Here is a 25,848-nt window from a genome sequence, read left to right as displayed (position 1 = left end):
CGCAGGATCCAAGGAGTGACTGGATTTTATGCTGTTCCCTTGATTGCTGCTAGGTGTTTTGATGACAGGAAGCCTGCAGGTGCGGCAAAGCGTGCGGGGGCGTGAACTGGCATGCTGCCAGAAGGAGTGTGGTAATCTGCTGTGGAAGAATCTTGGGTTCGAATCCCCGCCGTGACACACACACTAGGTGTGGCGAAATTATTCTCTGCATTTGACCCATCACCCTTGATCACCCCCTGGGAGGTGAGGGGAGCATTGGGCAGCAGCGGTGGCCACGCCCGATAATCAATTTTGGTGATTTAACCCCCAATTCCAACCCTTGACGCTAAGTGCCGAGCAGGGAGGTAATGGGTCCCATTTTTATAGTCTGGTATGAACTCACATCCTACCGCTCTCAGGGCGTACACTAACCACTAGGCCACAGTTTAGCCACATTATGTCAAAAACTCAATTTACTTTGTCGCAAAGATCAGATTTTTAAAACTGGACAAAAATGAAACTGTAGTTTTGTTCAAAGTCACTTCCCTGTTCACCTGTATTCCAACCCAGGATGCAGTAGAGCAGGGGTGCCCATTACGTCGATCGCGAGCTACCGCGGGGGGTGTGTCAGTCGATCTCCAGCCAGGCTTTTAAAAAAAATAGACCTAAAAATTAGTGATCATCAATCTTCACCAAGACGTCAATTAAATGACATTCACGGTACCGGAGGGTCTTGTGAGATGACGCTGGCTGCTGCAAGATCATTATTATTAAAAATGACAGAGAGGAAGGCGAGAAACACTTTTTATTTCAACAGACTCTCGCGCCGTACCTTCCGTCAAAACTCTAAAGGCCGACTGCACATTTCCTATCTTCACAATAAAAGCCCTGCTTCATGCTGCCTGCGCTAACTAAATACAGAGTCTCGGAAAACTGGCGTGCACAAGCGATCCCTCAGAAAGCTGGCGTGCACATCACTTGTGCACGCCAGCTTTCCGAGACTCTTATTTTGTTAGCGCAGGCAGCATGAAGCAGGGCTTTTATTGTGAAGATAGGAAATGTGCAGTCGGCCTTTAGAGTTTTGACGGAAGGGACGGCGCGGAAGTCTGATGAAATAAAAAGTTTTTCTCGCCTTCCTCTCTGTCATTTTTTCATAATAATGAACTGGCAGCAGCCAGCGTCATCTCACAAGACCCTCGGGTGCCGTGAATGTCAATCAAGCAAGCTACGGAATTTGCCGCCAATGTTTTTCTTGTAAAGTGTATGGAAGCTGGATGAATTAGATGCCAAAAACCAACCACTTTCATGTGGTATTGTACAGAAAGGACAACTTTTTTTCTCCTCCATTTGAAAATGTGGGCGTTATCATCATTACTGTCTGATTCCAATCAATGCAAGTCATCAGAATCAGGTAATACACCAACTTATATTCTTGTCTTCGTGAAAGAAAGACATCTATATGTGTTACACATGCTTGTATTATCATTAAACACATTTAACTTGTTTACAAAAATGTCTCTTTCATAAATAAATAAATATAAATGATATATATAAATGAGGTAGATCCCCTCGAGTTGGTCAATTGAAAAGTAGCTCGCCTGCAGAAAAAGTGTGGGCACCCCTGCAGTAGAGACTACTAGGTGATTGATTGATTGAAACTTCTATTAGTAGATTGGACTCTACAGTAGATATTCCGTACAATTGACCACTAAATGGTAACGCCTGATTAAGTTTTTCAACTTGTTTAAGTTGGGGTCCACGTGATCACACCTTACAGAATAGATCCTCACTAAACCCCGAACAGATTTGCATTTTGCTGGAACTTTGCCTTAACACTACTTGCTTTCAACTCATGGGAACGTTTTACTGACAAAAACATGGTGGTGCCATGGGACCACCTGTATCCCCCAATAGTAGCAAACCTTTACACGGAGGACATGGAAAAGAAAGCTCTGAGCTCTGAGTCATTGGTGCAGATATGTGGGTGAAAATCAGAAACTAAGAAGTGCAAAACTTCACCGAGCACATTAACTCAGTAGACAGAAACATCAAGTTCACACATGAGGATGTCAAAGACAGTAAGTTGCCTTTTTTGGACTGATTTTCACACTACTTTGACAGCCAATTTAGACCCAAATTTGTTACTTTCTTTGTTCATTCCCTTACTGCTTTTCAGTCACCCTGCCTCTGTGGTCTTATTTGTCTGCTTTTTTGTCTTTCTCGACTTGTCTAGGCTGTAACCCGCCTTTCGGCTGATAGCAACTGGGAAAGGCTCCAGTCAACCCCGAGAAGTACAAGTGGTAAAAAATGGATGTAAGGATTTTTCTATTTCTGTAGATATCTCTATATGGATAGGGCAGTCTTGATTGAAGACTGCACCAACTGCTCCACCACTCCCCTCGGACCATCTTTGGCAATGCGGTACAAGATTCTATCTTTCACTACCAACCTCCTCCACTCCTTTAAGAGAAGGCCACTCTTCTTTCCACCAACTGCTCTCGACCTGCTGTCTCCTCTTCTGACTTTTGAAGATGACTGGTTCCTCTTTTCGTCCTTATCTGACTTCCTGGATTGCCGAACGCTGGTTCTAAAGAATCAGCACTAACATATGTTTGCTTTCTCATCCAAGGGGCAACTTTGACCCACAGGAATGGTTTGCATTATCCGAGGACAAGATTGGGCAGCACGGTGGGTGGAACAGGGTTTAGTGCATGTGCCTCACAATACGAAGGTCCTGAGTAGTCCTGGGTTCAATCCCGGGCTCGGGATCTTTCTGTGTGGAGTTTGCATGTTCTCCTCGTGACTGCGTGGGTTCCCTCCGGGTACTCCAGCTTCCTCCATCTTCCACAGACATGCACCTGGGGATAGGTTGATTGGCAACACTAAATTGGCCCTAGTGTGTGAATGTGAGTGTGGATGTTGTCTGTCTATCTGTGTTGGCCCTGTGATGAGGTGGCGACTTGTCCCGGGTGTACCCCGCCTTCCGCCCGATTGTAGCTGAGATAGGCTCCAGTGACCCCAAAAGGGACAATCGGTAGAAAATGGATGGATGAAAGGACAGGATTGCAAGACCTGGGTTATCTCCCCTTTGGATATTCCAGAACGAGCATTGGCTTTGGCATTGCTTCATCCTCTTCAGTTCTGGATGTCAAAACTGAAAGTTGACAACGCTGAGATCCACCTGCGCCCTGTAACATCCAGCTTCGCAGAAGACATCACATACTTTCGAGAGTTATGATCAATGACGACAGAAAAACTGCACCCGTAGAGATGGCCATAGAACTTTGCGGTCATTGTCCATTTGAGTGCAAGGAATTCTAGTTTATGAGCCGGGTACCTTGTTTCCGCTGGAGTCAGACCTTTGCTGGCTTAGGCAATTGGCACGCAGTTTGCTGTCTGCAATGAGCACAGGAATAGCAATCAAAAAGCCACCGATCTCACATCCCTTGCCAAATAGACCATGGGGGAAGGTTGGATCCGACATGTTTTGCTATGTGTTACCTCTCAAAGTATCCAGATATAATGATGCTGATCGACACCACCAGTAAGGGCGTTATCGCTGCCATAAAGTTCATATATGCCAGGCACGGCATACCAGATATTTTGGTCAGTGATAATGCTCCTCAGTATGCCAGTGCAGAGTTCAAGAGCTTTGCAGAAAGCTGGGAGTTCAGTCATGTCACCTCAAGTCCACACTATGCTCAGTCAAATGGGCTGGCGGAAAAAGCTGTGCAGACAGTCAAAGGATTGCTCAAAAAACCTGGTGACTCTTACATAGCACTTTTGGAGTACGGAGGTACACCACTGGAAGGTGTGGGCCTGTCGCTTGCCCAGATATTAATGAGGCATCGCTTGAAGACCAAGTTGCCAGCATTCACCTCACGACTCACCCCTGAAGGTGAGTAGTGGTGCGTACACCTGAAGGCAGGATGTTCAGGAGGAACTGGAGACATTTCAGGGAGAATGCTGAGAGAGAGTTTCCATCTGCTGCAGCTTTACTTATCAGAGTCAGAAATACTTTAATAATAGAAATTAAGATTTTCAACACAATTCCATTCAAGGTCAGACAAACATTACAGGGAGACAGAACAGGATCGCTGACGAGTCTGCCAACTTCCGGCGCCCCTTACAAAAAAAGTAAGAAACAGGTAAACGCTAAGGGGTGGGGTAGGAGGGGGAGAAAAAAATATATTCAGTCTAAGCCTGGGCCCCTGGAGAGGGGGTCCAGACTGAGGCCAAGAAACAAAAAACTCATAGCCATAGCGCACAAAAACGTGTGTAAGATGGAAACATCAAAGGAAATTAAAAGAGCAGAGCTGATGCTACCAGCCACTTCTACACAGCCACAAAAGTAAAACAACAACAAAAAACATACACTGTGGTGGCCTCCACGGTGTTCCACGCCATCGTCTGCTGGGGGGGGGGGGGGCATGGCCAGAGACAGCAGGAGCAGACACAACAAAGCAACCAAGAGAGCCGACTCCACCCTCGTCCGCCCACCGACTCTCGGCCAGTGTCCAGTCCGCGTGGATGTTCAAGGATACGTCCAAGGAGACCGAGGTGTCCGATACCTGCTAATTCAACAAAGACGGTATGAAGCTTCTCTGTCCTGGTGCTCAGCACCAGCTTCGCAGCCCTGTCTCTTCATCCGCATCTCCTCCAGTCTCTCCTTTTACTGAGAGTTATGATGCATACAGTGTTGATTGATTTACTCTAAATTGCTACCATGTTCTTGATATTTGGTTTATGTTAAATTGCTAGAAAAAAACAACAACCTTAAGACGGGGGATGTTGTGTACTGGGCTCAGGTGCTACCCTTACTGGGAGGTAGGGGTGGATGTATCATTGTTCTTATGCTGCCTGCCCAAGTGACGCACTAAATGAATGACTCATTGATATTCTGAAGCTGGTTGTCCCGTCGAGTTTTTTAAGTATACACATACATTATAATCGGACATTGCTAAGTGTTCTTTCTTATATCCAGTGTTTCTCACCACTTTCTTTGACTTCACAAAAACTGGGGATGTTTTTTTTAACGACATTTCCAACAACAACTGAGGTACAATTATTTCAGGTGAGAAAACAGGACCCAGAATGGTACCGGGTGTATGCCAAGGAGTGTGAGGTACAGTGGGGCAAAAAAGTATTTAGTCAGCCACCGATTGTGCAAGTTCTCCCACTTAAAATGATGACAGAGGTCTGTAATTTTCATCATAGGTACACTTCAACTGTGAGAGACAGAATGTGAAAAAAAAATCCAGGAATTCACGTTGTAGGAATTTTAAAGAATTTATTCGGAAATCATGGTGGAAAATAAGTATTTGGTCAACCATTCAAAGCTCTCACTGATGGAAGCAGGTTTTGGCTCAAAATCTCACGATACATGGCCCCATTCATTCTTACCTTAACACAGATCAATCGTCCTGTCCCCTTAGCAAAAAAACAGCCCCAAAGCATGATGTTTCCACCCCCATGCTTCACAGTAGGTATGGTGTTCCTGGGATGCAACTCAGTATTCTTCTTCCTCCAAACACGACGAGTTGAGTTCATACCAAAATGGATACATGGATGATACAGCAGAGGATTGGGAGAATGTCATGTGGTCAGATGAAACCAAAATAGAACTTTTTGGTATAAACTCAACTCGTCGTGTTTGGAGGAAGAAGAATACTGAGTTGCATCCCAAGAACACTATACCTACTGTGAAGCATGGGGGTGGAAATATCATGCTTTGGGGCTGTTTTTCTGCTAAGGGGACAGGACGATTGATCCGTGTTAAGGAAAGAATGAATGGGGCCATGTATCGTGAGATTTTGAGCCAAAACCTCCTTCCATCAGTGAGAGCTTTGAATGGTTGACAAACTACTCATTTTCCACCATAATTTAAAAATAAATTCTTTAAAATTCCTACAATGTGAATTCTTGGACTTTTTTTTCACATTCTGTCTCTCACAGTTGAAGTGTACATATGATTAAAATTACAGACCTATGTCATCATTTTAAGTGGGAGAACTTGCACAATCGGTGGCTGACTAAATACTTTTTTTTTACCCCACTGTAAACGGGCACCTAAAAAATCAAAACGAGTGTCCATATTTAAATTTGGCTTCATTATCACACCCAACCTTTTCTTTCATTGAAGTCAGGAATGTTGTTTGATGACTTGCCTGTTGGGTGTGACACACACACACACACACACACACACACACACACACACGAGTTCTACTGTCAGTGTGTCTGCAGCAATGGTGTCATTGGTTTTGTCCATTCTACTGTTTGTCCCCTGTTTAGCCCAGATCCCGACCACATGGGGTGAGTCTCCCTTTTATAGACTTCTGTCAGACTTTTTAGAGTACTTCGGCCGGGCTGTCATTTGCAAATTGACAGCCTGACTTTGAGACTTTCTTGTTTGTCTTTGTCATGTTCCAGCCGATGACTGTACCAGCTACTTGGACAAGAGCGGCGTCCGTCACGATGGCGCCCACTGTGGCCGCATGCACTGCTGTGGACAGTGTGACACCAAGTTCTGCTGCGCCGACCACACTCAGCGTCTGACCCAGGACGATCAGGAGAGATGTGATGAAAGGTACACTTTGCACACAGACCCACTGTGACTGTGGGAAACTTCTTTTTACACTTAAATCACAATTCTTTTTTTTGGTACTTTTTACCATGCTAACTGATCACTTTAGCATTCCATTTTAGAGTAGAATGGATTTTATTGTCATATTTGTCATGATCCGCCGGCCCGGTTCATACATAGCTTTTGTTCTTGAATCCTTTTTGTGTGTTTTCTGACTATTTTTGGACTCTTCCGATCCCTAGTTGGTGCACTTCCTAGTTTGTTCGGTTACCATGGTTTCTTATTTGTTCCACCTGCTCTGCTTTTGTCACGCACCTGTGTTTTGATTGTTTCTTTAGTATTTAAGCCTGCCTTCGTCTTCAGTTCGTTCTTGATTCGTTGTTTGCTTCATGCAACTCACACGTTAGTTTCTCTACTTTGTAAATTCTTGTGCTAATTTACGCCTTAGCTTCTCGCGCGCTCGGCACGTCTTTTTGGACTCTTTGGACTCCATGCTAAGTTTTAGCCTAGCTTACCCTGCGTTCGGCACGCCTTTTCTTTTGCCTGTTTTTTTACCAGTGTTCTTTTATTTTTGTATATTAAATCAAGTCCTACCTGCAATTCCTGCCTGTCTTGGTCCTCGTGCATCCTGGGGTGACACTACACGCATCCACGATGCATTTCCAACGTGACAATATTTGCATAAAACGAGATTAAGGACGGCCCTGCGATGAGGTGGCGACTTGTCCAGGGTGTACACCGCCTTCCGCCCGATAGGAGCTGAGGTAGGCACCAGCGCCCCCCGCGACCCCAAAGGGAATAAGCGGTAGAAAATGGATGGAGATTAAGGACGCCAATTTAAGGTGCGGTAGTGGGAACAAAAATCGGATAAAAATAAATTACACAAGAGGTAATAAAGATAAAAGTAAGAATTGAAATAAACAGACTAGTATCCAATAGAAATAATACGCAATCCTGTACAATATACAAAATACTGTACAATATACAGAGCAAGACAAGTTAAGGGTTTTTACTAGGGGTGTAAGAATTTCTTTTTAACAACGAATCGAAACAGAAATACTTTAATCATCCATCCATCCATCCATCCATCCGAGGTCGGGTCGCGGGGGCAGCAGCATAAGCAGGGAAGCCCAAACTTTCCCTTTCCCCAGCCGCTTCGTGCAGCTCTTCCCGGGGGATCCCGAGGCGTTCCCAGGCCGGCCGTGAGAGACATAGTCTTCCCAACGTGTCCTGGGTGTTCCCCTTGGCCTCCTACCGGTTGGACCTGCCCTAAACACCTCCCTAGGGAGGCGTTCGGGTGGCATAATAATCCACGAGGGCAATTTAAGATTTTCAGCACGATCCCATTCAAGATCAGACATACATTACAGGGAGACAGAACACGATCGCTGACGGCAACCCTTACAAAAAAGGTGAAAAACAGTTAAACGCTGGGGAGGGGCGAGTGGTGAGAAGAAAAAAAATCAGTCCAAGCCTGGTCCGGACTGAGGCCAAGGGGAAAAAAAACTCATAGCCATAGCACACATAAACATGTGTGTAAGAGGGAAACATTAAAGGACTTTAAAGACATTAAAACAGCAGATCTGATGCAACCAGCCACTTCACACAGCAACAAAAGTCAAATCAATCAATCCATTTTTACTTATATAGCCCTAAATCACACATTTCTCAAAGGGCTGCACAAGCCACAGCTACATCCTTGGTTCAGATCCCACATCAGGGCAAGGAAAAACTAAACCCGGTGGGATGACAATGAGAAACCTTAAAGATGAGAACCTCCCCCGTCCCCAGGGCGACCGGTGTCATGGATGTCGAGTGGATCTAGCATAATATTGTGAAGTCCAGTCCATAGAGGATCTAGCATAATAGTGAGAGTCCAGTCCATAGTGGGGCCAGCAGGGGACCATTCTGAGCAGAGACGGGTCAGCAGCGCAGAGATGTCCCCAACTGATGCACAGACTCTGGACACTCAGCACTTCATCCATGGCCACCGGACCTGTGCCTCCCCTCCATGAGGGAGAGGGGGGCAGAGCAGAAAAGGACAGAAACGGCAGATCAACTGGTCTAAAAAGGGGGTCTATTTAAAGGCTAGAGTATACAAATGAGTTTTAAGATGGGACTTAAATGCTTCTACTGAGGTAGTGTCTCTAATTGTTACCGGGAGTACTGGAAACAAACGGAAAACAACAACAAAAGTAGACAAAAACATATACACTGTGGTGGCCTCTGCGGTGTTCCATGCCATTGTCCGATGGGGTGGGGGGGACCATGGCCAGAGACAGCAGGAGCAGACCCAACAAAGCAACCAAGAGAGCAGACTCCACTCTCGCTCGGTGTCCTGTCCGCATGGATGAGCGAGGGTACGTCTAAGAAGACCGAGGTATCCGATACTTGCTCATTCAGCAATGCCGGTGTGAAGCTTGTCCGTCCCGGCTCTCTACGCCAGCTCCGCAGCTCCTGTCTCTTCATCTGCATCTCCTCCAGTCTCTCCAAACGGACTCTGGTGGGGCAGAGACCCAGCAGCTGGTCTCCATGGCCAAAAGTGTCCCGGGAGGCAGATCTAGAAGCTCACAAAAAAAGCACCACCGAAGTCACCAAAGCGCCACCCCTTGTCACACAGTCCTAGTCCCAAAGGGTCCTGAACAGGGGCGGTTCTAGGCATGCTTATATGAGGGGGCAGTCAGAAATGTGAAAGGGGCATCATGTGTACACATCATGCTCCAGCACTTTTTTTTCTGTGCTTATAGTAACGATGCTTTCTTCATTGAAATGGGTCTTTAGCTATGTGTCCAACCCCAACCTGGAGTAGTGGATTGCACTTTGTCAGGTCTCTACCTTCAGACCTGTCCAACTTGGGTGTCCCACCTGAAGACTAAGCTCCTACTGTTATAGCTCTTACGGTCACTGAGGCACGCAAACCCCCTGACCACAATAAGGTGGCAATCCCTCAGGGGGGGAACTGAAAAATAAGAATAAATGAATAAAATAAAATAAAACATCCTTCATCCAGATTTTATCAACCAACAACATAACATTTATCTTAACTGAATGGCCTAACTCTCAAATACATTTTGACCCAAAGTAGGACTTCACACACTACAGTCAATATTTACAAAACTGAAAGGTAGTCTGATGAATAATGTGATAAAAAAGAATCTCAAACTGATTTATAAAACAGAACGTGGGCACTCATCTGGGCACAAAATTCATTCACTCCAATGTATGTGTGTTACCCACTTGCTTGTAAATTGATGAAAACGGCTGTGTTTTTGTTTGTAGGTGTCTTGGTCATATCAAATGAAACTTATAATTAGTTTATTACAAAATGTAGATTGAAACATTAAAGGTTGACTATGTAGAATTACAAGAAAAACAACAGAAAAAGAATTCCAGCAGTCGATTGCCAGACCGTTGCTAAGTAAGACAGGCCGTTGCTAGGGACTGCGCTCTGAACAGAGGACAGCAGAGGAGGACTGCTAACCTTATGTTTAATTTTTACCGTCATTAACAGCATCATAAATGACTTGTAGCTTGTTACAGGGACAGTGGAGGCTCTCTGCCTTCCAAACCACTGCTGCTCAGAGCCTCCGTTGTCACTGCTCTCGTCAAGTTGTAAAAAAAAAAAAAAAAAAAGGAACTCCGTAGCACCGAAAGTCCGCGACGATAAACGTGTTTATGACAGATAAGACTACACAAATACACCCACCCTAACAAGTATATGATAAATGTAGACAACTTTTCCTTTTCTTTTACTTTCATACTGCAACAGTGATTGGATGTTTACTGAGGGCTGAGGGTGTGTGCGGGTGTGTGTGTGCTGCGCAGCCTGTGGAATGTTGAATACACACACAGCGGAGGGAGGGATGAGAGGGAAGCCGACACTAATATATCGTGGGTGTCCCTTTTTTGGCGGATTTTTCCGCTAGTGCAGATACTTTTGTCAACCTGTAATGTAGTAATTTTGTGAGTTTATTCAAATTTGCTTTCTCAAATTTTGATTCGAGGGGGCAAGACATTTATTTGAGGGGGCTCTGCCCCCTCTTGCCCCTGCATAGAGCCGGCCATGGTCCTGAACCAAAAGCCCCAAAAAAACCCCACATGAAAACAAGAGGGAAACATATTTGTAACTCGATATATGTGGTTGCCATTTCGAGTTAGAGGTGATATCTTTTTAGAATGATACAATACAAAATGATTAATTGTTGTTACGATTGCACTTGCTTCACAAATAATGTTAGAAAGTGAAATGCAAGCTGTGACGTAAAACCAACCTTGCATGTGGCCTTTTGTTTCTGGAGTTAAGACTGACAATAATGCCGGTTTGCTCATTTTTAGGCTTACATAAAGATTAAGAAAATTTAAATTTGGGATGCATTTGCGACATAAAGGCTCTACTTTGCCCCTGGCAGTTTTGTGTTTAAACTTAGAATTAGACACACTTTATTGTTCCACATTGTAGCTTAGTTACAAAGGATGGAAAGGATAATAATGCAGGTATACAGTAGACTAAAAATGTACCATAGAAGCAATATAAAATATAACATATATGTAATATTTACATATTATATATACTCTATACCAGGGGTCATCAACCTTTTTGAAACCAAGAGCTACTTCTTGGGTACTGATTAATGCGAAGGGCTACCAGTTTGATACACACTTAAATAAATTACCAGAAATCGCCAATTTGCTCAATTTACCTTTAATAAATATTTATATATATATATATATATATATATATATATATATATATATATATATATATATATATATATATATATATATATATATATATATAAAGGGTATTTCTGTCATTCCGTCGTACATTTTTTTTCCTTTTACGGAAGTTTTTTTGTAGAGAGTAAATTATGAAAAAAATACTTAATTGAACGTTTTAAAAGAGGAGAAAACACGAAAAAAAAAAAAAAATTAAATTTTGAAGCATAGTTTATCTTCAATTCCGACTCTTTAAAATTCAAAATTGAACCGACAAAAATTAATAGAAAAACTAGCTAATTCTAATCTTTTTGAAAAAAATAAAAAAATAATTTATGGAACATCATTAGTAATTTTTTCCTGATTAAGATTAATTTTACAATTTTGATGACATGTTTTAAATAGGTTAAAATCCAATCTGCACTTTGTTAGAATATATAACAAATTGGACCAAGCTATATTTCTAACAAAGACAAATCATTATTTATTTCTAGATTTTCCAGAACACAAATTTTCAAAGAAATTCAAAAGACTTTGAAATAAGATTTAAATTTGTTTCTACAGACTTTTTAGATTTGCCAGAATATTTTTGGGGAATTTTAATTATAATAAGTTCGAAGAAATATTTCGCAAATATACTTCATCGAAAAAACAGAAGCTAAAATGAAGAATTAAATTAAAATGTATTTATTATTCTTTACAATAAAAACAAATAAAATACTTGAACATTGATTTAAATTGTCAGGAAAGAAGAGGAAGGAATTTAAAATGTAAAAAGGTTTTTGTGTTTAAAAATCCAAAAATCATTTTTAAGGTTGTATTTTTTCTCTAAAATTGTCTTTCTGAAAGTTATAAGAAGCAAAGTAAAAAAATAAATACATTTATTTATACAAGTGAAGACCAAGTCTTTAAACACAATAAGCAGATATGGGATTTTCCAGAATTATCCTAGTAAATGTGTCTAATAACATCTGAATTGCTCCCACTGCCGTCCCTTTTTTTGTTTTTTCTTCTAGTGCTTCACTCTAACTTTCCTCATCCACAAATCTTTCATCCTCGCTCAAATTAATGGGGAAATCATCGCTTTCTCGGTCCGAATCGCTCTTGCTGCTGGTGGCTATGATTATAAACAATTTGAGTATGTGAGGAGCCCTACAACCCGTGATGTCACGCGCACATCGTATGCTACTTCAGGTACAGGCAAGGTTTTTTTATTAGCGACCAAAAGTTGCGAACTTTATCGTGGATGTTCTCTACTAAATCCTTTCAGCAAAAATATGGCAATATTGCGAAATGATCAAGTATGACACATAGAATGGACCTGCTATCCCCATTTAAATATGAAAATCTCATTTCAGTAGTCCTTTAAGACCCCACAGAGGAGCCTCCACTGCCGGATGCACTTTAACTGTCAGGCTTTCCCCTGACAGTTTGTTTGTGTTTTAGTTTTTTTCCTAGGCATTTGTCTTTGTTTCCTCTGTGTTTAGTATTTCCTGTTCTTAGTTCCTGTCAGCGCTCTTATTTTGTTGCTTTCCTGTGTTTCTCCCTGATCGCTTTTTTCCCTCAGCTGTGGCTGATTGGCACCTGGCCACACCTGTTGTCAATCAGCCTAATTCTATTTGATTCTGTTTTTGTCCTCCAGTCAGGGCTGGATTGTTGTCATGTCGATGTCGCTCTTGTGTTGTTGCTACCTGTCGTGCTACTATTTGTCCTTGTTGTGGTAGCAGTAAGCTGTTCCTGTTAGCTATTTGTAGTTTGTTTTCTCCTAGCTTTTTGGTTTTGTGTTTTCTTGTTAGCCATTAGCTGTTTCCAGTTTCTCTGTTTCCTGCTAGATACCTGTTTGCTTCCACGCTAGGCCTTTTTGTTTGTTATCCGCCCACATGTGCGCTTTTGGTTTGAACCCTTTCTTTGGTTTTTTGTTCTAGTATCTTAAATTATGTTTTCTCACTCCATGCCTGCCTCCATCTCTGCATCTTGGGGTTCGTCACAAACAAACTCTGACATTAACGTTGTCACAACTTGGCTTGGACATGGGTTGTTTGTGCTCCTTCGACGCAGCGGGATTACAGGACGAGCCAGGCGTGAATTCAGGTACATGTTTTTTATTTATACTCAAAATACAATAAATAAGGCAAAACAAAAAGCGCGCTCGATGGCGGATAATAATTTATACTAAAAGTTAGAACAAAAACAGCACAATGGCATGACTATATACAAACAAAACAAAACTAGCACTGTGGCATAAATACAAAAACTTACACGGCATGGAACTATGGACAAGGACATGAAGGAGGTGCAGCATGGGTAGGGTGCGTGCGCATGTGAAGATCCCAGAATGATGAACAGAAAGAAAATGACTTAAATACTGACTGTGATAATCAGAAACCGGTGTGGGACTGAGGGCAGGGGCGTGACAAGGTGGGAACTAATGCGTTGGCATGGAAACAAACAAAACCAGGAAGTGAAAAACGTGACTGAATGTCCAAAATCAAAACATAACATAACATGACAAAACAAAACATGGTCCATAGCTGTGACAGAGCCCCCCCCGTTAAAGTCAGCTTCCAGATGTCCAAAAATAAAACCCCAAAACATAACTATGATCAAAAGTCATGGGAGGGTGGGAGGGGGACATGGCGGTGGATCGCCAAACCACGTGCCCCCGTATCCATCGGGGCAGAGTCAGGTGGCGGCGACGCGTCGAGGACCGAGGTGGACGACCCGGGAACGGCCATATCTGTGGCCGACCCCCTTGGCGTGGCGGACGACCACGTGGAGACCACAACTGTGGCCGACGAGGAGGGCGTGGCGAACGACCACGTAGTGGCCACAACTGTGGCCGACGCGGAGGTCGGCACCCTTGGCGTGGCGGACAACCACGTATTAGCCACATCCGTGGCTGACAAGGAGGCGGACGCGTCGTCATCGTGGCAGGCGATGAAGCTCGTCGTGGACTTGGGCTTGGCGGTCGGCGTGGACTTGGGCTTGGCGGTCGGCGTGGACTTGGGCTTGACGGTCGACTTGGGCTTGGCGGTCGACTTGGGCTTGGCGGTCGACTTGGACGTGGATCTGCCACTGGCGGCGCTTGGCGACGTGGAGCTGCCACTGGCGGCGCTTGGCGACGTGGAGCTGCCACTGGCGGCGCTTGGCTACGTGGAGCTGCCACTGGCGGCGCTTGGCTACGTGGAGCTGCCACTGGCGGCGCTTGGCTACGTGGAGCTTCCGCTGGCGGCGCTTGGCTACGTGGAGCTGACACTGGCGGCGCTTGGCTACGTGGAGCTGACACTGGCGGCGCTTGGCTACGTGGAGCTGACACTGGCGGCGCTTGGCTACGTGGAGCTGACACTGGCGGCGCTTGGCTTCGTGGAGCTCCCACCGGGGGCGCTTGGCTTCGTGGAGCTGCCACCGGGGGCGCTTGGCTTCGTGGAGCTGCCACTGGGGGCGCTTGGCTTCGTGGAGCTGCCACTGGGGGCGCTTGGCTTCGTGGAGCTGCCACTGGGGGCGCTTGGCTTCGTGGAGCTGGCACTGGCGGCGCTTGGCGGTGTGGACTTGGACTTTGGCGTGGACTTGGACGTTGGCGTGGACTTGGACGTTGACGTGGTCATGGAGGTTGACGTGGAAGTGGACATGGAGGTTGACGTGGAATTGGACTTGGAGGTTGACGTGGACTTGGAGGTTGACGTGGACTTGGAGGTTGACGTGGACTTGATCTTGGAGGTTGACTTGACGCAGGTGGCCTCGCTGGAAGCTGCAGCTTAGCAGGCCGAAAGACTGGTGGTGGGGGACGTGCTGGTCGCTGTGGCTTGTCACCGCACTGAGCAGAACCAACCAAACAACCCCCAGCCCCAGCCCCCCCCCCTCAAGGAGTGGCTCCCGGACACTTTCACCGTGATCCGGAACAGTCTTTTGGGGTGGGCAGAGGGAGGTGAGGAGGAGGGGGGCAGAATCCTCCCCTTTAAATTGTCCATATATTCTTTTTTCTTTGGTCTTGGTTTGATTGTGTGAGGAAAAAAAAACATTCTTGTGACGTGGGTGGAGCTTGAGTCCTGGGGGGCGTGGCATGAACTTTGGATGGCTGTGATCTGTTGTGCAAAATCATTTTTTTATAATAATTAATCATTGTCATGGGGCTTGAATCTTCTGATGGAGGTGGGTGATTAATTGTGAAAGATTTGAAAAGAAAATCCTGGTCCGTGATGTCTGACGGTGGCGTGACGTTGTCATGGAGAGTCTGAGTAGCATGCGGTCCACTTCCGCCCTGAGTGGGAGGAGCTTGCTGGCGCGGCGCTTCCTGTCCGCACCTGGAAGCCTTCCCCGCCGTCCTACGTCGAGAGCCAACATGGCGTCATCTTCGGGCCAGGCGAAATCTATGGGCACTTCTTCACCCTTTGGCCCCAACGTCAAACCTCTTTGAGCGAGGGAAGAGTAGCGCCGTGTTTCCTCCTCCATCGCGCTCAGCACCGCCAAAGACGCCTCGTCCAAATCTCCTGCGAAGGAGCACTTTTGCTGGGATCTTTCTGTCACAACTTGGCTTGGACATGGGTTGTTTGTGCTCCTTCGACGCAGCGGGATTACAGGACGAGCCAGGCGTGGATTCAGGTACATGTTTTTTATTTATACTCAAAATACAATAAATAAGGCAAAACAAAAAGCGCGCTCGATGGCGGATAATAATTTATACTAAAACTTAGAACAAAAACAGCACAATGGCATGACTATATACAAACAAAACAAAACTAGCACTGTGGCATAAATACAAAAACTTACACGGCACGGAACTATGGACAAGGACATGAAGGAGATGCAGCATGGGTAGGGTGCGTGCGCATGTGAAGATCACCGAATGATGAACAGAAAGAAAATTACTTAAATACTGGCTGTGATAATCAGGAACCGGTGTGGGACTGAGGGCAGAGGCGTGGCAAGCTGGGAACTAATGCGTTGGCATGGAAACAGAGAAAACCAGGAAGTGAAAAACGTGACTGAATGTCCAAAATCAAAACATAACATGACAAAACAAAACATGGTCCATAGGTGTGACAAACGTCATGCCCAGGACTCTGCTTGATGGGAGTCAATGGCGCCCCCGTGTGTCTTATTTTGCAATGACAAAGGAGTGAAAGTGGTTGAAATTGTGGCGACAACGCTCCCTGATTTTTTTTTTTAAATCTACCCTTTTTTCATTTTTATATTGTTTTATTTTAGTATTTAAGTTAGTCATATTATATAAAACATTTAAATATCACGTTACAGCAGCTCGGTCGTGGAATATTGCGAGACCAGGAAGTGACAGATCCAAGTATTTTGGCACAGATCAGGTCGTGCCATGCATTACTGAAGTGGTGAACTAACTGTTGCTACATTTTAACCATGATGCTACTGTAGTGTGTGTTTTTATTTTTATTTTTATTTCATCCCGGCAGGCCTCGCTTTGAAAAGTACGCCAAACGTGCTGTACTTTTGGGCAGCATCCTGGGCGTCGTCATCCCTCTCATCTTCTGCGTGGGTCTGGTCGCCTGCTTTGTGGCTCCCTGCTGCTTCTTCTACAAGAAGTGCAGAAAAGGCCGCAACTCGCAGCGTCAAAGTGAGACGCCACCTGATGTCAACGCTGTCGTTGCCGGTTTTTTCTCACTGGAAATATCACGTTTGTCTTTTAAGATGTGCCGACGACCACCTTTGTCGCTGTACCCCATCAACCGCCCCCTCCGGCACAGCATTACCCGCCGTCTCAGCCGGGCTACCAGGCCGTGCCTCTGCAGCCTGGTTACGGCATTCCCGCAGCACCACCACCTCCACCATACGTTGAAGCTGGTCAGTTCTTTTCGACAATCTTATTTTTGTTTTTTTGTACATCTTATATAGCAACTGCTGGAAGAACTGCAAACATTGCAAGTTATATTCAAAGCAGAACTGCTCTTTTGGGAGAATTTAGCCCATCGTTCACAATCCTTATCACGGACAAGATGACAATAGTTTTTTTTTTTGCATTCTAATTTGTAATTATCAGCTAGCAATCCAGCTAATGGGATCAATTCATTCTGCCTCTAAATCACTTTAAAAATGCTTCATTTGAAGCTAAAAAGCTAGCATAAAATGTTAGCATGCTAATGTTAACTTATCATATTGAGAAGTAGGTACTTGCGAGATGTCCTAAACAAATACGTTTTGGTTTAAATACATTAAAATTATCGAGGATGCTAGCATAAAATGTTAGCATGCTAATGTTAGCTTATCATATTGAGAAGTAGGTATACTTGCAAGATGTCCTAAACAAATAAGTTTTGGTTTAAACATATTAAAATTATCTTGGATGCTAGCATACAAAGTTAGCATGTTAATGTTAGCATGATAACCGAGGAAAATCTTTATCGTATCATAGATAGGTGATTTCCCCTCAGGGATTAATAAAGTATTTTTGATTATGATACTTTTACGTCCCGTAAACTGCATAATTACCTAGATGTAGCGACATTGTTACTGAATAAGCGAACGCCAAGGAGTTGTTTTTTTAGCCTGGTAACACATTGCCATACCACGGCATTAGCCGTAATCTAGCTTCTGTCAGTAACTGAATCGCTTTTGAGTTTTCCTTATCACAGACAAGAAGACAAAAGTTAGTTTTTTTTTTTATTCTAATTCGTAATAATGGCTAATGGGATCAATTCATTCTGCCTCTAAGTTACTTTAAAAATACATCCAAAAGCCATAAACAATACTTCATTTGCAGCTAAAAAGCTAGCATAAAATGTTACCATGCTAATGTTTGCTTATCATATTGAGAAATTAGTATACCTGCAAGATGGAGACATGTCCTAACCAAATAAGTTTTGGTTTAAACATATTAAAATTATCTTGGATGCTAGCATACAAAGTTAGCATGCTAATGTTAGCATGATAACAGGGGAAAATCTTTATCATATCATAGATAGATGATTTCCCCTCGGGGATTAATAAAGTATTCTTGATTCTGATACATTTACGTCCCGTAAACTGCATAATTACCTAGATGTAGCGACATTGTTACTGAATAAGCGAACGCCAAGGAGTTGTTTTTTTTAGCCTGGTAACACATTGCCATACCACTGCATTAGCCGTAAACTAGCTTCTGTCAGTAACTGAATCGCTTTTGAGTTTTCCTTATCCCAGACAAGAAGACAAAAGTTAGTTTTTTTTTAATTCTAATTTGTAATAATTGGCTAATGGGATCAATTCATTCTGCCTCTACGTTACTTTAAAAATACATCCAAAAGCCATAAACAATACTTTATTTGAAGCTAAAAAGCTAGCATAAAATGTTAGCATGTTAATGTTTGCTTATCATATTGTATTAATTGTTTTGTCTCCCACAGGGCATCAACTACCTGCTCCGCCTTCTGCTCCTGTTCAGCATCCGCAGCCTCCATACAACCCTGCTTACGGCTTCAACCTCTAACACACGCCAAGATTTGGACTGCATGCTTTTGTCACCACCTGTGTGGGATCCTTCATGATTACAGCATTAGTTCAGTTTTCTCTTGTTGTACATGTTATTAAAAAAAACCAAACGTGGTCAATGAGAGATTTGTTTTTATTAACGCTTTCTCATGCACTCTAAATCATGATTGGCGCCTGCTTGGACAGAATAAGGGTTTTGAGGAGCAGTGTGTGTCTGTTCATGGATCCTAACATTTGGTGTTAGTCTAGATCAGGGGTCACCAACCTTTTTGAAACCAAGACCTACTTCTTGGGTACTGATTAATGCGAAGGGCTACCAGTTTGATACACACTTAAATAAATTGCCAGAAATAGCCAATTTGCTCAATTTACCTTTAATAAATAGATCTATATATGTATATATGAAAAATGGGTATTTCTGTTTGTCATTCCGTCGTACATTTTTTTTCCTTTTACGGAAGTTTTTTGTAGAGAATAAATAATGAAAAAAAAACACTTAATTGAATGATTTAAAAGAGGAAAAAAAAGGAAAATTTGATTTTGAAACACAGTTCATCTTCAATTTCGACTCTTTAAAATTCAAAATTCAACCCCAAAAAATGAAGAGAAAAACTAGAAAAAAAACTATCTAATTAAAATCTTTTTGAAAAAATTAAAAAGGGAATTTATGTAACATCATTAGCAATTTTTCCTGAGTAAGATTAGTTTTAGAATTTTGATGACATGTTTCAAATAGGTTAAATTCCAATCTGCGTTTTGTTGGAATATACAACAAATTGGACCTAGTTATATGTCTAACAAAGACAAATCATTATTTCTTCTAGATTTTCCAAAACAAAAATGTTTAAAGAAATTCTAAATTCTTTGAAATAAGATTTAAATTTGATTCTACAGATTTTCTACATTTGCCAGAATATTTTTTTTTATTTTAATTATAAGTTTGAAGATATATTTCACAAATATTCTTTGTTGAAAAAACAGAAGCTAAAATGAAGAATTAAATTAAAATGTATTTATTATTCTTTACAATAAAAAAATATATATACTTGAGCATTGATTTAAATTGTCAGGAAAGAAGAGGAAGGAATTAAAAAGGTAAAAAGGTATTTGTGTTTAAAAATCCTAAAATCATTTTTAAGGTTGTATTTTTTTCTCTAGAATTGTCTTTCTTAAAGTCATAAGAAGCAAAGTAAAAAAATAAATGAATTTATTTAAACTAGTGAAGTCCAAGTATTTATAATATTTTCTTGGATTTTCAAATTCTATTTGAGTTTTGTCTCTCTTAGAATTAAAAATGTCCAGCAAGGCGAGACCAGCTTGCTAGTAAATAAATACAATTTAAAAAATAGAGGCAGCTCACTGGTAAGTGCTGCTATTTGAGCAATTTTTAGAACAGGCCAGCGGGCGACTCATCTGGTCCTTACGGACAACCTGGCACCACGTTGGTGACCCCTGGAGTAGATAGTCCTACAACAACACTGTACAAAAGACAGTCCCTGTAACGCTTGTTTTCTTTTTGTGTCATTGGGTTGCTTGAGTGTAGTTCACTTTTACGACACTGGAGGGGGCAATTGACCGCCTCATTTCATCAGCACTCTCTGAAAGTTTACAGTGAAACTTCGATGTCAATTTTTTAATTGGCAGTGTGCGTTAATACAGGGTGAGTTACTTTATATACGGTTTAATATCACTTAATATGTGCTTAAAACTGTATTGCAACTCATTTTGTATGTTTTATTGTAGCCTAATGGCTGTTTGGCATCAAGTTCACAAGCTAACTGCTAGCTTAATATCATACCCTGGTTGAGGCCTGTTTGTAGCATTGGACATGTTTGTTAGCCTCAATTTACAATTTTGAATTATTGTTGTGATGGTTTAATATCACTTAATATGTGCTTAAAACTGTATTGCAACTAATTTTGTATGTTTTATTGTAGCCTAATGGCTGTTTGGCATCAAGTTCACAAGCTTACTGTTAGCTTAATATCATACCCTGGTTTGGGTCCTGTTTGTAGCATTGGACATGTTTGTTAGCCTCAATTTACAATTTAGAATTATTCTTGTGATGGTTTAATATCGACCCCGAAAGGGAATAAGCGGTAGAAAATGGATGGATGGATGGATGGTTTAATATCACTTAATATGTGCTTAAAACTGCATTGCAACTCATTTTGTACATTTTATAGTAGCCTAATGGCTGTTTGGCATCAAGTTCACACGCTTACTGTTAGCTTAATATCATACCCTGGTTTGGGTCCTGTTTGTAGCATTGGACATGTTTGTTAGCCTCAATTTACAATTTAGAATTATTCTTGTGATGGTTTAATATCACTTAATATGTGCTTAAAACTGCATTACAACTCATTTTGTACATTTTATTGTAGCCTAATGGCTGTTTGGCATCAAGTTCACAAGCTAACTGCTAGCTTAATATTATACCCTGGTTGAGGCCTGTTTGTAGCATTGGACATGTTTGTTGGCCTCAATTTACAATTTAGAATTATTGTTGTGATGCTATTTACATTATATTACTCCTTACATTACTTAGGGCTGGGATGTTCAAAATCTGTGCATACCAAATGTAGCCCAGAATAATCAGGGATACATAGGAATCTGGGTATTTGTTCTGTTGTGTTTATGTTGTGTTATAGTGAGGATGATATCCTGAAATGTGTTTGTCATTCTTGTTTGGTGTGGGTTCACAGTGTGGCGCATATTAGTAAGAGTGTTAAAGTTGCTTATATCACTACCCTCAGTGTGACCTGTATGGCTGTTGAACAAGTATGCCTTGTAGTACCGTGCGCTTTCAGATAGAGGTTGCATCCAAAATGTGACCGGCCGGGCGGCACGCAGATAGCGTGGTGAAAATCCTGACGCTATGACATGTAAAAAAGGATGATAATGGCATTGTCATCACGTCACGCCCTTAAAGTTGATGTCTGAGTGAAAATCGAATAATGTCTACCCGGGAGATTTATGATAGAGACACTAAAATTTGGAAATCTACTCGACTTCTCCGGGCGGTCGGCAAGTATGCGGACGAGCCACATCAGAGTGGTCATAGAGCCGCGGCTTGCCGACCCCTGTATTAGTAGATTGCACAGTACAGTACATATTCCGTACAATTGACCACAAAATGGTAACACCTGAATAACTTTTCAACTTGTTTAAGTTGGGGTCCACGTTAATCAATTCATGATTGTACAGTATACCGGTATTAGTATAGTATCGCAAAACTAATGAACCATATTCGGTACTATACCGCCTCTGAAAGGTACCGGTTCTCCACCCCCCGTGCCCACGTCAGGTCATTGCTGATTTTACTAGCCGACGAGCATGTTCGGCAGCGCACACACACAGAGTACTTACTTGCAGACACAGTGTCATACTTGCCAACCCTCCCAATTTTCCCAGGAGAGTTCCAAATTTCAGTGCCCCACCCAAAAATCTCCCGGGGCAACCATTCTCACAAATTTCTCCCGATTTCCACTCGGACAACAATATTGGGGGCGTGCCTTTGGTGTCCTCTCACCTGAAACCTTCCCCCTTTGGCGGCCGCATGCTGTCCTCAATCAGGTCCCCTTTCCACAAATATAAACAGCGTGCCAGCCTACTCACATAACATCTATGGCTTTTGGAACTCAGTGCACACACAACAACCTATCTGGATTTGATAAGGAACCGGTTCGATAAGAGCAGTAGTCCCCAACCACCGGGCCGCGACTCGATTGGTGGTGTCACGCCAAATTTCTTCTCCCTACAAAAACCTTCCCTCCCCATTTACTTCCGGGGTCATGATTAATACAGATGTTTTGTTAAAGCTATATCATAAAAATATAACGCTATATTATAAAAATACAGACGTTTTGTTTAGGCTGTATTATAAATGTTTTTTAAAAACAATTTACAAACACAAGCTATGGGATGACATAAGAGGAAACGTGACCCCGGAAGTAAATGCGTCATCCCATAGCTTGTGTTTGTAAATTGCTTTTTAATTTCTTTTAGAATATAGCGTTAACAAAACGTCTGTATTTTTATAATATAGCGTTATATTTTTATAATATAGCGTTATATTTTTATAATATAGCGTTATATTTTTATAATACAGCGTTAACAAAACGTCTGTATTAATCATGACCCCGGAAGTAAATGGGGGGGGGGGAGGGTTTGTAGGGAGAAGAAATTTGGCGTGACAGGACCGGGCCGCAGAAGAATTTTTATACATTTTTTTTTTTTTTTTTTTTTTTAATTAAATCAACATAAAAAACACAAGATACACTTACAATTAGTGTACCAACCCCAAAACCTCCCTTTTTCGGGACAAAAAACAAAAACAAAAAACAAAAGAAAGGTCTCAAGGTTGGCAAGTATGGAAAGTGTGTAGACAGAAAACGGAGAAGGGACCCATTTCTGCTTAAAAACTAACAATAAAGGTGACGCTATAACACTGAAACACCCTCAGGAAGAGGTGCTATAAGACATGGCTAGCTAAAGCCCATCCGCCGTCGGCAGTTTTTTAGCTGCTTCTAAATCACTAATCCTCGCCTCTATGGCGACAAATAAAGTAAGTTTATAACAAGTACCATTATCACTGCAGGATGAGGAATAGCTAAACATGCTTCACTACACACCGTAGCTCACCGGCGTCAAAATGTAAACAAACGCCATTGGTGGATCGACACCCGACATCCATGATACCAAATACAATAGCGTATATATTCAATACTACGATGATTACGTTGATATTTTTTGGCATCACAACATCTTTCATTTAAAAAAAAAATCATATTATGTTTAAAAACTCAGGAAATATGTCCCTGGACACATGAGGATTTTGAATATGACCAATGTATGATCCTGTAACGACTTGGTATCGGATTGATTCCCAAATTTGTGGTATCATCCAAAACTAATGTAAAGTATCAAACAACAGAAGAATAAGTGATTATTACATTTTAACAGAAGTGTAGATAGAACATGTTAAAAGAGAAAGTAAGCAGATATTAACAGTAAATGAACAAGTAGATAAGGAATTTTCTACTACTTGTCCTTAGTAATTTTGACAAAATAATAGAATGATAAATGTCCCAATATGTTACTGCATATGTCAGCAGCTAAATTAGGAGCTTTTGTTTGCTTACTTACCACTAAAAGACAAGTTGTCCTGTATGTTCACTGTTGCAAGTTGGTGTGATATACGTACCATGTCTAAATGTGTGCCATGCTATGTGAGGTTTTTTCCTTGGACTCAGTCTGGACCCCTCCTGAGGGTCTAGCTTTAGACTGATATTTTTTTTTACTCCCCCCCTCTCTCCCAATGTCACCCTTTTCTCACCTTTTTAAGGAGCGCCGTAAGTGGCTGATCTGTTGGCGGTCTCATCTTGTCCTCCCCTGTAACGTATGTCTGCTCTTAGCGGGACTTGTACCAAAAATCAATCTTGTTGTACTTGTGCAATGACAATAAAAGATCTATTCTATTCTATTTAAGGACAATGTGAGGAACTTGCACGGCTGCAGTTTTTGAGACCCCAAGATGCAGGAACGAACAGACGAACAGGTAAGATGATCTTTATTATCATCAACAGAAATTATGCAGTCTCGCAAATAAAAGTTCTACAACATAAAGCAATCTTCGTGCTCAAGACAAGGCATAAATAGAAAACCCTGATTGGCAGCAGATGCGGACCGCCTGCCAATCAACGGCAGGTAAGCAATCAAAGAGTGCTCAGAGACAAACAGGAAATGGAACACAATAAGAGCACTGATGAGAAGTAAATACAAAAACAAGGAAACAAACAGAAATGAAGTGACAGATCATCACAGACAAACTTGCAATAAACATATGTTTAATATACCATAAGATTTTATGTTAAAGTAAAGCCAATAATGCCATTTTTTGTGGTCCCCTTTATTTAGAAAAGTATCAAAATAATTTTGGTACCGGTACCAGAATATTGGTATCAGGACAACATTAGTGTATACACAGCTAAGTGATGTATATTTCAACAGACCTGTAGCAGGCTTGTGCCTATACAGTAGTGGTCCCCAACGCCAGTGTCAGGGGTATTTGTTGTTGTCGAACCCCGAGATGCAGAGACGGAGGCAGGTATAGAATATGAATACATTATTTAATATAAATAATAGAACAAGAACAAACAAAAAGCACGCACATGGGCGGAATAACAAACTAAGGGAGCTAGCACTGGAAGCTAGAAAACAAAAAGGAACTTTGGCATGGAAGCTAGAGGATAGGAAATAGAAAAACTGGAAATAACTGATGGCTAACAAGAACAGCTTACTGCTACGACGACCAGGACAAAATGTAGCACGACAGGTAATAGCTGAAAAGAATCACAGACACGACAAGAGCAAAATATGGCAACGACAAGTCCGGATGACAATACAATGATCCAGCCCTGACTGGAGGAACAAAGCAGGTAAAATAGGAGCTGGCCGATTGACATCAGGTGTGACAAGTTGCCAATCAGCCGCAGTTGAGTGAAAACAGGACACAGGGAGACAAACAGGAAGCTGAACCAAAATAAGAGGACTAGACAGGAACTAAGGACAGGAAATACTAAACACAGAGGAAACAGACAAATGCAGAGGAAAAAAATAAAACATAGACAAACTGTCAGGGGTAAGCCTGACACACCGGACTCGATTGGTACCCAGCCGCAGAAAGGTTGGGGACGCAGCAACTGACGACCTCGACATAGCATTACAAAAGTCAACCTAGGTAGAATTAGAAAAGTCCTTCATCGAAGCCCTATGTAGTCTTATTTACTGTAACGCATCGAACCAACTACGAGCAAACCCTGACAACAGTTTGACTACAACCTTCCACCTGAAGAACACACATATACCAATGGTTAGCCAACGGCGTTGAAAGCGCCGAATCCTAGACACTAGACCAGTGGTTCTCAAATGGGGGTACGCGTACTTGAAGGTATGCCAAGGGGTACGTGAGATTTTTAAAAAAATATTCTAAAAATATCAACAATTCAAAAATCCTTTATAAATATATTTATTGAATAATACTTCAATAAAATATGAATGTAAGTTCATAAACTTAGAACAATGCAATATTCAGTGTTGACAACTAGATTTTTTGTGGACATGTTACATAAATA

General features: G+C 42.1%; 2 protein-coding genes across 3 annotated transcripts in view; both read left to right on the top strand.

Moving 5' to 3' along the window:
- Positions 1–6,164: 6,164 nt before the first annotated feature.
- Positions 6,165–18,826, top strand: LOC133543388 (protein shisa-5-like). Of its 2 annotated transcripts, XM_061887931.1 has the most exons (6): positions 6,165–6,291; positions 6,409–6,565; positions 13,337–13,369; positions 16,702–16,862; positions 16,937–17,089; positions 18,628–18,826. In XM_061887931.1, the coding sequence occupies exons 1-6, from the start codon at positions 6,225–6,227 to the stop codon at positions 18,708–18,710; spliced, it is 654 nt and encodes a 217-aa protein (XP_061743915.1). In that variant the 5' UTR covers positions 6,165–6,224; the 3' UTR covers positions 18,711–18,826. The 2 variants fall into 2 exon arrangements, with proteins under 2 accessions (XP_061743915.1, XP_061743924.1); XM_061887940.1 differs by lacking the exon at positions 13,337–13,369.
- Positions 18,827–20,252: 1,426 nt separating this feature from the next.
- The window catches only part of LOC133535088 (uncharacterized), a 47,593-nt gene continuing 41,997 nt past the window's right edge, over positions 20,253–25,848 (top strand). Inside the window, exon 1 of the transcript XR_009802144.1 lies at positions 20,253–20,372. The gene's annotated coding sequence lies outside the window, so the exon portion shown is untranslated. The remainder of the gene's footprint in view (positions 20,373–25,848) is intronic.

This window comes from Nerophis ophidion, linkage group LG02, assembly GCF_033978795.1.
Source record: "Nerophis ophidion isolate RoL-2023_Sa linkage group LG02, RoL_Noph_v1.0, whole genome shotgun sequence".
Lineage (NCBI taxonomy): Eukaryota > Metazoa > Chordata > Actinopteri > Syngnathiformes > Syngnathidae > Nerophis > Nerophis ophidion.
Note: the sequence above shows the minus strand (reverse complement) of the source record. Positions and strands in the feature narration are given on the sequence as shown.